The 12181-nt window shown below is 42.5% G+C and overlaps 1 protein-coding gene across 1 annotated transcript in view; it reads right to left on the reverse strand.

Moving 5' to 3' along the window:
• Positions 1–12181, reverse strand: part of LOC140741506 (rho GTPase-activating protein 23-like) — a 252070-nt gene that overhangs the window by 147922 nt on the left and 91967 nt on the right. The window contains 1 exon segment of the mRNA XM_073071782.1: positions 5253–5331. Coding sequence (XP_072927883.1) covers positions 5253–5331 — 79 coding nt within the window.

A 12181-nucleotide genomic window follows, 5' to 3' on the forward strand; every position in this document is an offset into this window, starting at 1 on the left:
ATTAGTGAATCCGTGGCCTCATAAAAAGGAACCACACCAAAAAATATACTCACATCATTCTACAGATGCGCAGTGGAGAGCACCCCAACAAGCTACTTCACTGCATGGTACGGAAACTGCACTGTGGTGGACAAGAAGGCTCTACAATGGGTGGTCAAAACTGCCCAAAGCATCACCAGCACCAGCTTACCCGCCATCAAGGACATGTATACAGAAAGGTTCCAGAAAACAGCCAGTAACATCATGAAGGATCCCACCCGCCCTGCTCATGGACTGTTTGTCCCACTCCCATCAAGGAGGAGGCTACGTAGCATCCACACCAAGACCACCAGACACAGTAAGGCTGATCAACACCTCCACCCACTAACTACTTCACTACTTTATCATTTCCTTATCATAAGTCACCTTATGTGCAGCCTAGTATCACTTTATGGACATACATTCAATCTATGCATACAGTCAGCCCTCCGTATCCGCAGGGGTTTGGCTCTGGGACCCCCCGCGGATGCTCAAGTCCCATATATAAGATGGCGTAGTATTTGCATATAACCTACATACATCCTCCCGTGTACTTTAAATCATTTCTAGATTACTTATAATACCTAATACAATGTAAATGCTATGTAAATAGTTGTTTTATTGTATTGTTTAGGGAATAATGACAAGAAAAATAAATTTGTACATGTTCAGTACAGACGCAACCATCATAGCTCTTCTGGGAACGCTGATCCTGCCTTGGCATGAGCTGATGCCAATTCTCCCGTGATCTTTAAGTTCTTGAGGCTGTAACGCTTTACACAGCTAGCCAGCCATCCCTTACTAGTCTTAAACTCCTTCTCCTCGCTCACAAGTAGCGAATGAACGAAACGCGAGGCGAACAGTGCTCAATCAACGAGTAATAATTTTAATCATCTCTAGATTACAATACTTTATGCTCTCTCTTAGCCTTTGAGGAATTGCTTTGACCATTTGATTGCTTTTTAGGAGCCATTTTTTCACAGAAACAAAGGGTGCACACAACACAAGTAGTGACCGAACGAGATGCGAGGCGAACAACGCTCAAAGTGCTGGAGAGAGAACTGCCGGGTTTTTTTTCCGATCCTGATCCTCCGTTGGTTGAATCTGTGGATGCGGAACCTGTGGATATGGAGGGCTGACTGCATAAACTATCTTATGTATTTATCTTTGTTGTGTTTTTATTATTATTGTGTTCTTTATCTTTTGGGGGGGGGGGGTTTGTGCCACATCGGAACTGGAGTAACAATTACTTTCTTCTTCTTTGTGTACTGGAAATGATAGTTAACAATCTTGAATCTTGAAAATAAAATGAATATTAGCCTGCCTACTATGGTAATTTGAGGAAATAACAGGCAGGCTAGACAAAGGAGAGTTAGTGGATGTTGTTTATTTGGATTTCCAGAAGGATTTGACAAGGTGCCACACATGAGGCTGCTTAACAAGAGCCCATGGTATTACAGGAAAGGTACTAACATGGATAGAAGATTGGCTGACTGGCAAGAGGCAAAGACTGGAATGAAAGGAGCCTTTTCTGGTTGGCTGCCAGTGACTAGTGGTGTTCCTCAGGGGTTGGTGTTGGGACTGTTTCTTTTTACGTTATATGTCAATTATTTGGATGAAGGAATTGATGGCTTTGTGGCCAAGTTTGCGGATGATACAAAGGTAGGTGGAGGTAGTGTTGACGATGCAGGGTCTTTGCAGAAGGACTTAGACAAATTATGAAAAAAGGCAACAAAATGGCAGATGGAATATAATGTAGGGAAATGCATGATCATGCACTTTGGTAGAAGGAATAAGGTGTGGGCTATTTTCTAAATGGGGAGAAAATTTAGAAATCAGTGGTGCAAAGGAACTTGGGAGTCCTCATGCAAGATTTCCTAAAGGCTAACTTGCAGGTTAAGTCAGTGGTAAGGAAGGTAAATGCAAAGTCAGCATTCATTTTGAGAGGACTAGAATACAAAGGCAAGGATGTAATGCTGAGGCTTTAGAAGGCATTGGTCAAAATGCATTTGGAGTATTGTGAGCAGTTTTGGGCTCCTTATCTGAGAAAGGATGTGTTGGCATTGGAGAGGGTCCAGAGGAGATTCACAAGAATGAACACAGGAATAAAGGAGTTTATGTATGAGAAGCAGTTGATGGCTCTGGGCCTGTACACGCTGGAGTCTAGAAGAATGATGGGGTGAGCGGGGGAGGGAATCTCATTGAAATCTAATATTGAAACACCTAGATAAAGTGGATGTGGTGAGGATGTTTCCTATTGTGGGGCATCTAGCACTAGAGGGCACAGCCTCAGAATAGAAGGATGTCCCTTTAGAACAGAGGTAAGGAGGAATTTCTTTAGCCAGGGTGGTGAATCTATGGAATTTATTGTCATTGGTTGCATACCCAAGTTATTGGGTATATTTAAGGTGGAGATTGATAGATTCTTGATGTCAAATGTTATGGGGAGCAGGCAGGAGAGTAGGATTGAGGGGGATAATAAATAATAATAATAAACGGAATGCTAGAGTAGACTTGATGGGCTGAATGGCCCAATTCATCTCCTATTTCCTATGGTCTTATGCCATTCAAAGGAACAGTTCCAGCAAGGTCACACAATTTCTGTCTTTACCTATCAAAAAGAAATTGTCCACAGCTGGGTGGAGAAATTGCTGTTGATTATTAAAAAGGTAAGAAATGGCAGCAGCCATTTGGGCAAGGTTTATTTTATTGAGATACAGCACAGAATGGGGCCTTCAAGCCCTGCCACTCAGCAATTCCCTGATTTAATCCCAGTCTAATCACAGAACCAATTAACCTATCAACCGGTATATTTTTGGATTGTGGGAGGAAACCAGAGCACCTGGAGGATACCCATGTGGTCATGGGGAGAACATACAAACTCCTTACAGGCAACGACTGAAATTGAACCCACCTCGCTTATACTGTAAAGCGTTGTGCTTGGGGCAAAAAAAGGAAGACCTTGCATACCCAATATAACTCGTCATCAGAAAGGAATCTGATAGTCTGTGTGCTAACTCTGGATTAGGAGTCCTATCCAAAACTCACCCAGCCCTACCTTTGGTCTTTATTGCAAGAGGGTTGAAAGCTTAGCAGTAGGGAAGGATAACTGGGTGGTACAGTGGTGAGGCCACAACTAGAATGACGTAAGTTTTTGCTCCCTTAAATAAGGAGGATTTAGTGGTATAGGAGGCAGTTCCAGAGAGATTCACTCAGCTAATCCATGGGATATGTTTCCAGCCAAGTGATCAATGCCAAACACTAAATGATGAGTTTATTATATTGTATTTACAGATAGTAGAGTAGGGTGGTGTGGTGGAGGTACATCTCTGCCTAAGGAGGTGTAAGGTGCTCCTTCCCTCCGCTAGCCTGCAGGTCACCCTTGGGCAAGGTGTAGCACCTGCTTAGCACCCCCCCCCACCAACCCCCCAATCAGGGTCACATGAAGCCAAGGGAGCAGGTAGTGGAAGGTCATATGAGCAGCCGGTGCAGATCACAAATCCTGTTTATATGACCACTGACGTCAGGCAGACAATCTCTGATAATGGCTGGGGTCACCCGTTAATATCAAAAGGCAATAGCAAACTACTTCTGTAGAAAAATTTGCCTAGAACAATCATGGTCATGGAAAGCCCATGATCGCCGACATCATACAACACGGCACAAAATGAACAAACGAGTTGCTCTTCAGCTGCCTCTTGTACTGCTGCAGTTACTGAGGTGTGGGTATGACCACCCTGCTGTTAGGGAGGTTCAGAGTTTCGATCCATTGACGACTGAAGGAAGGACAATAAAATGACACCCTTTATACTGGAACCACAAGGGTAAGGCAGTGGATGTTGTCTACATAGATTTTAGTAAGGTATTTGACAAAGTCCCACATGGGAGGCTAATCTAGAAGATTAAGATGCATGGGGTCTGTGGTGAATTAACTCTTTGGATTCAGAACTGGCTTGCGCATAGAAGGCAGAGGGTAGTGGTTGAAGGGACTTATTCAAGCTGGAGGTCTGTAATCAGTAGTGTTCTGCAGGGATCTGTGCTGTGCTTGTGATGTTTATAAATGACCTGGATAAAAATGTAAATAGCTGGGTTAGTAAATTTGCAGATGATACCAAGATTGGTGGAGCTGTGGATAGTGTGGAAGACTGGCAAAGAATACAGTAAGATATAGATCAGTTGCAGATATGGGCTGACAAATGGCAGATGGAGTTTAACCCAGATAAATGTGAGGCACCTCAATAGGGCAAATGCAAGGAGGCAGTACACTGTTAAAGCCAGGACCCTTAACAGTGTTGCTGAGCAGCGAGATCTTGGGATCCAAGTTCATCGCTGCTTGAAAGTGGGAACACAAGTCGATAAGGTGGTTAAGAAGGCTTATGGAATGTTTGCTTTTATTAGTCGTGGCATTGAGTTCAAAAGTCAGGAGGTTATGTTGCAACTTTACAACTCTGCTTAGGCCACATCTGGAGTATTGCGTATGGTTCTGGTCGCCCCACTCTAGGAAGGACGTTAAGTCTTTGGAGAGGATGCAGAAGAGGTTTTCCAGGATGCCCCTTGGTTTAGAGGCTGGATAAACTTGGATTGTTTTTTCTAGAGTGGCAGAAGCTGAGGGAGATCTGATAGAGGTCTATAAGATTATGAGAGGCATAGATAGAACAGACAGGGAACCTCTGTTACCCAGGGTTAAAATGTCTTATGCTAAAGGGCATGCATTGAAGGTGAGAGGGGGTAGGTTCAGGGGGGATGTGAGGGGTAAGTTCTTTACTTAGAGAGTGGTGGATGCCTGGAATGCACTGCCTGGTATGGTGGTAGAGGTAAATACATTAGAAGCTTTTAAGAGATACAGAGTGCCCTTGAATGGAGGTATGGAAGACAGAGGAATATGGACATGGTATAGGGAGATGAGGTAAGTGTTTGGGTGTTTTTGATTTGCTTTTTAGCTGGTTCGGCACAATGCTGCGGGCCAAATGTACTCTTCTATGTTCTACATTCACAACAGTTCATTGAGTCAGACAGAAATCACCTATACTAATGACAACTAAAAGGAACGCAGAACCTGGATTACCTGAAGTAAAACATAATATATGGGAAATTCTCAGCAGATCAAAATGACTGCTGAAGGTTTCCAGCAATTTTTGTGCCTACACGATTAACAATTTAACTTTTGTCAAGAAGTTTGTATATTTTATATATGTTAAACCAAGACGTTATTTTTAGTCCTTGTTTTACCTTACCTGTTTTGAATTAGGGATATCACTTGAGAATATGTTTTACCAATTATACTCTCTGCATTCACCTTTACAATTCGATCTCCTACAAAAAAAAGAATTGATTTCAAGTCTGTTAATATCAAAATGCATCCCCAAAAATGTGTTTAGAGAAGTAAAATTATTCATAAATTGAAATTCAAGGTGGAAACAATATGATGCTAATTTCATGAAAGTGAATACATAATTTAAAAACTTATTTTTTTGGAATTGTCATAATTAAAACTTAAATTCCCAATGCTTCATAGTGCAGTTATCTCTGGATCAGAACCATATTATAAAATTTCTTGATCAACATGTAACTCACTTCAATGTTTCTGTATGTTTTACTCAGACCATAAGACCAGAAGACATAGAAACAGAATTAGGCCATTTGGCCCATCGACTTTATTCTGCCATTTGATCATGGTTAAACAGGGAAATCGCAAATCTAAAATGTGTAACCGCTCACAACATTAACCTTTAACCCCCTTTGCATATTCAAGGTGACAGATCTGTCCTTTGCCCTTCATTTTTAATTTTCAAAAAATCCTTGAGCTTCATGGAGAAATAGGTACACTGAATATTTGAGGTACATACTGTGAGCTGTACTCTTTTTTTGTACAATACTTTGTTCCCCCGCCCACCTTACCCCTCACCTGGCTTCACCTATCACTTGCCAGCTCGTACTCCTTCCCCTTCCGCCACCTCCTTCTTCTGGCTTCTTCCCCCTTCCTTCCTGGTCCTGACTAACTGCTATGGAACTCAATGTTCACAGATGACCATCCGGACACTTTCAGGTAGCCTTCAAAAGTTATTGTCATAGTTCACTTCCTTCTAACCTTGCCATTGATATGAAAACAATATCGAAAGACACATTTATATAGTCTTAATCTTGGTTCATTGGGTCATGTTATCAGCCAATGAATCACATTTACATAGTAATTTCAGTTGTAATATAGAAAGTACAGAACTATGAACTCACCTTCCTCTTCATCTCATGTTCTCAATACCTTAGCTTATTTATTATTATTGTGTTTTTTTCTTATTGTATTTGCATAATTTGCTGTCTATTGCACATTAGCTGCTTGACTTGTGTATGATTTTTTATTGTTTCTATTGGGTTTCTTTGTATTTAGTGTGAATGCCTGCAAGAAAATAAATTTCAGGTTGTATATGGTGACTTTGATAACAAATTTAATTTGAATTTTGAACTTTTAACTTTGAACCAAATCTAACCAAAAGGATAGATGGGGCTTGGATAAGATGTCACCTCAGACAATGCAATGTACCCTCAGCACTACTTACAGAAGCACTTGTTCAGATTCTGTACTCTAATCCCTGAACCCACAGCTTTATGTCTCAGAGTCCTTTCCCTGAGCCAAAGCAGATACCTCAAGGCTCCCTGGATGGCACATCACTCCAATGTGAAAGATTCCACCAAAATATCAAACTCCGTTAGATACTTTCTTTGAACAGCCTCTAACAGTTTAATCTTGGGCAAATTAGAGACCTAGCATTATATTCCTATTTGCAACATACACAGAGATTCTTTGAAAGCTGAGAACTGTAAATAGCAGTATGTGCTGTTTATACAGCAAGTAAACTACATGCTAATATGCTACATTAAGAAAAGCCAAATGTGGTATCTCTGAAAGGCTATAGCCACTGAAATGAAAAAAATATAAAAAATGATAACCAGTAATTTACAACTGATCACACATTTAACAAGATGACATCCAAAGTCTTTGACAGACTAAATAAGCTATCTTTCACATTTTACGCCTGCACAATTTTATAAAACAAAATACAAATGCTTCCTTAGGAGTTTGCAAAGATTTGGCATGACATCTAAAACTCTGATAAACTTCTATAGATGTTTGTTGCAGAGCATGTTGACTGGCTTCATCACAGCCTGGTATGAAAGCACCAATGCCCTTGAATGGTAAATCCTACAAAAAGTAGTGGATACAGCCCAGTCCATCATGGGTAAAGCATTCCCAACCATTGAGTGCATCTACATGAATCATTGCTGCAGGAAAGCAGCATCTATCATCAGGGACTCCTACCACCCAGGACATGCTCTCTTTTCACTGCTGACATCAGGAAGAAGGAAAAGGAGCCTCAGGACTCACACCACAGGTTCAGGAACAGTTATTACCCCTCAACCATCAGGCTCCTGAACCAAAGGGGATAACCGCTCAACTTCCATCATTGAAATGTTCCCACTGCCAACGGACTCACTTTCAAGGACTCTTCATCTCATGTTCTCAAAGTTCAGAGTAAAATTTATTATCAGCGTACATACATGTCACCACACACAACCCTGAGATTCTTTTTCTACAGGCATATTCAGCAAATCTATAGAACAGTAACTGTAAACATCAAGAACTGTTAACTGTAAACAAACTGCAAATGCAGATATAAATAAACAGCAATAAATAACGAGCATGAAATATCTATATAACAGAGTCCTTAAATGAGTGTAGCTATCCCCTTTTGTTCAAGAGCCTGATGGCTGAGGGGTAGTAACTGTTCCTGAACCTGGTGGTGTGGGTCTGAGGCTCCTGTACCTCCTTCCTGATGGTTGAGGGGTGATAACTGTTCCTGAATCTGGTGGTGTGGGGCCTGAGGCTCCTGTACATCATTCCTGATGGTTGAGGGGTGATAACTGTTCCTGAATCTGGTGGTGTGGGTCCTGAGGCTCCTGTACCTCCTTCCTGATGGTTGAGGGGTAATACCTGTTCCTGAACCTGGTGGTGTGGGGCCTGAGTCTCCTGTACCTCCTTCCTGATGGTTGATGGGTAATAACTGTTCCTGAATGTGGTGGTGTGGGTCCTGAGGCTCCTGTACCTTCTTCCTGATAGTTGAGGGGTAATACCTGACCCTGAACCTGGTGGTGTGGGGCCTGAGTCTCCTGTACCTCCTTCCTGATGGTTGAGGGGTAATAACAGTTCCTGAACCTGCTGGTGTGGGTCCTGAGGCTCCTGTACCTCCTTCCTGATGTTTGAGGGGTAATGACTGTTCCTGAACCTGGTGGTGTGAGTCCTGAGGCTCCTGTACCTCCTTCCTGATGGTTGATGGGTAATAACTGTTCCTGAATGTGGTGGTGTGGGGCCTGAGTCTCCTGTACCTCCTTCCTGATGGTTGAGGGGTAATAACAGTTCCTGAACCTGCTGGTGTGGGTCCTGAGGCTCCTGTACCTCCTTCCTGATGTTTGAGGGGTAATGACTGTTCCTGAACCTGGTGGTGTGAGTCCTGAGGCTCCTGTACCTCCTTCCCGATGGTTGATGGGTAATAACTGTTCCTGAATGTGGTGGTGTGGGGCCTGAGTCTCCTGTACCTCCTTCCTGATGGTTGATGGGTAATAACTGTTCCTGAATGTGGTGGTGTGGGTCCTGAGGCTCCTGTACCTCCTTCCTGATGGTTGAGGGGTTAAAACTGTTCCTGAACCTGCTGGTGTGAGACCTGAGGCTCCTGTACCTTCCACCTGATGGTTGAGGGGCAATAACTGTTCCTGAACCTGCTGGTGTGAGACTTGAGGCTCCTGTAACTTCCACCTGATGGTTGAGGGGCAATAACTGTTCCTGAACCTGCTGGTGTGGGTCCTGAGGCTCCTGTATCTCCTTCCTGATGGTTGAGGGGTAATAACTGTTCCTGAACCTGCTGGTGTGAGACCTGAGGCTCCTGTACCTTCCACCTGATGGTTGAGGGGCAATAACTGTTCCTGAACCTGCTGGTGTGAGACCTGAGGCTCCTGTACCTTCCACCTGATGGTTGAGGGGCAATAACTGTTCCTGAACGTGCTGGTGTGGGGCCTGAGGCTCCTGTACCTCCTTCCTGATGGTTGACGGGTAATAACAGTTCCTGAACCTGCTGGTGTTGGTCCTGAGGCTCCTGTACCTCCTTCCTGATGTTTGAGGGGTAATAACTGTTCCTGAACCTGGTGATGTGGGACCTGAGGCTCCTGTAATTCCATCCTGATGGTTGCAGTGAGAAGAGAACATGGCCTGGGTGGTGAGGGCCTTTGATGATGGATGTTGCTTTCCTATGGCAACATTTCATGTAGATATGCTCAATGGTTGGGAGGGTTTTACTCGTGATGTAGTGGGCCAAATCCACTACCTTTTGTAGGATTTTCCACTCAAAGGCATGTGTGTTCCCATACCAGGCCGTAATGCAGACAGTCAACACACTTTCCACCACACATCTATAGAAGTTTGCCAAGGTTTTTGATGATGTACTGAGCCTCCACAATCTCCTGAGGAAGTAGAGGTGATGTCATGTTTTCTTCTCAATAATATTTATATGATGGGTTTGGGACAGGTCCTCTGAGATAGTGACACTCAGGAATTTAAAGTTACTGACCCTCTCCACCTTTGATCTTCTGACGACTACTGGCTCATGGACCTCTGGTTTCCCTCTCCTTGGTTCCTTGGTCTTACTGACATTGAGTGAGAGGTTGTTGTTATGACACCACTCAGACAAGTTTTCAGTCTCCCTCCTGTATGCTGATTCATCACTCCCTTTGATACAGCCCACCACAGCAAACTTGTACGTGGTATTGGAGCTGTGCTTAGCCACACAGTCATAGGTGTAAAGCGAGTAGAGCAGGCGGCTGTACACATCCCTGTGGTGCACGTGTGTTGATGGAGATTGTGGAGGAGATGTTGTTGCCAATCTGAACAGACTGAGGTCTACAGGTGAGGAAATCCAGGATCTAATCGCACAAGGAGATATTTAGGCTCTGGTCTTGGAGTTTACTGTTTAATTTAGAGGGGATGATGGTGTTAAAAACTGAGCTGATGAAGAGCATCCTGATATATGCATTTTTGCTGTCCAGATGTTCCAGGGTTGTGTGAAGGGCCAATGAGATGGCATCTGCTGTGGACCTGTTGTTTCGGTAGGTGAATTGGAGCAGATCCAAGATACCATTCAGACAGGAATTGATTATGCTTCCTCACCAGCCTCTGAAAACACTCAATATTTATTGCTTATTTATTTATTATTAGTATTTCCTGTTTTGGGACCAAGTTGGGTGTTCTTTCATTGATACTGTATAGTTATTATTATATAGATTTATTGAGTATGCCCACAAGAAAATGAATTTCAGGGTGTATGTGGTGACATGTATGTACTTGAATATGAAATTTACTTTGAACTTTATTACACAAATTCTATTTTTAACAAGCAGATCACAATCTTTTTTGGGTTGTATAATTTTTCCCTATGCTATCACACTAGCAGAAGTCCAATGCAATATGAACATTATGTCAACACATCCAAAATCACCCACTCTAGTCTTGAATAGTGATGGGCAAGTAAACAGTTAATGGACAATTAAAGTTAACAGCAAACGGTAACGTAGTGGGGGAGGGCATGGTAGAATGGCAGTTAGCTCAAAGCTTTACAGTGTCAGCTGTAAGATCGGGGTTTAATTCCTACAACTGTCAGGAAGGAGTTTGTACAGTTTCCCTGTGACCCAGTGGGTTTTCTCTTGGTGCTCCTTCTGCATTCCAAAGACATACGGGTTAGGGTTATTAAGTTGTGGGCATGCTATGTTGGCACCAGAAGCATGGCAACATTTGAATGCTACACCCAGCACATTCTCAGATTGGTGCAAATGACATATTTAACTGCACGTTTCGATGTACGTGTGACAAATAAAGATAATCTTTATCTTCACCTTCATATAGGAAGAAGTATTCCAGAATATCACATTCACATGACAGCAAGATATAGTATACAAATGCTGGAATCAGAATAGAAGGACGTCCATTTAGAACAGAGATGAGGAGGAATTTCTTCAGCCAGAGGGTGGTGAATTTGTGAAATTCATTGCCACAGATGGCTTTGGAAGCCAAGTCATTGGGTATATTTAAAGCAAAGGTTGATAGATCCTTCATTAGTCAGGGTGTCAAAGGTTATGGGGAGAATGAGATTGAGAGGGATAATAAATCAACCATGATGGAACAGTGGAGCAGACTCGATGGAACGAATGGCCTAATTCTGCTCCTATATCTTATGGTCTTATGGACTAGGCTGAAACACCCAAAGAAAAATTCCACCATCTCAGAAATCAGTTTTCAGCCAACTTAATTCATTTTACATGACTTAAAAAAACAGCTGAGAGCACTATACACAGCAAAGGCTAAAAGACCAGAAACTATCCCACCGCAGCATTGAAGATCTGCAGCACAGAATTCATTGTGTTTCTAGCCAAGTTGCTCCAGTATACTTAAAACACTGGCATCTACACAACAATCCGAAAATCATCTAAGATTATTTAATGTCATTTTCACAGTACACAAATGTAAAGGAAAACAAAATAATTGTTCCTCTGGATCTGATGCAGCATATAGAAACCACAGTAAGATAAAGAACACAACAAATATAATTACATTAGATAGATCATATACATTGATTATATGTAGAAAGTGACGCTAGGTCCAGTTACGCAGTGTTCAGAAAAACAAAGACAAATCTAATCCAGCTAATTGCCACCAAATTAGTCAATTGGCAGCAATAAACTAATGGAAGATGTCAAAGAGAGTGCAAGAGGCACCTACTCATGAGTAATAGTGCAATCACTTGGATTGAGTATGATGTTCTCCTAAGGGTTTGTCTATTGGCTAGTCCTCAGGTGGCTGTAGAGGCCGATCTGGGATCCACATATTCTGGTGCAGTGTGGACAAGAGTAAGTGGTGACTGTGGTTAGTGGTTGGGTCTTTTGGTTGTTCAGTCTCTCACAGCTGCCACTTGTTTTCTGAGGCACAGTGGTGGTCATTCTCACGTCGTACAGTTCCCTTTTGAACAGATCTCCTCTGGGTGTATCTATTGCGTAAAATGTCTTCCCAGTTAAGATGTAATGTTGAATTTCTTCAGGCTGATTTTGATGTTATCTTTCAAACATTTCC

This window comes from Hemitrygon akajei, chromosome 18 (genome assembly GCF_048418815.1).
Source record: "Hemitrygon akajei chromosome 18, sHemAka1.3, whole genome shotgun sequence".
Taxonomy (NCBI): Eukaryota; Metazoa; Chordata; class Chondrichthyes; order Myliobatiformes; family Dasyatidae; genus Hemitrygon; species Hemitrygon akajei.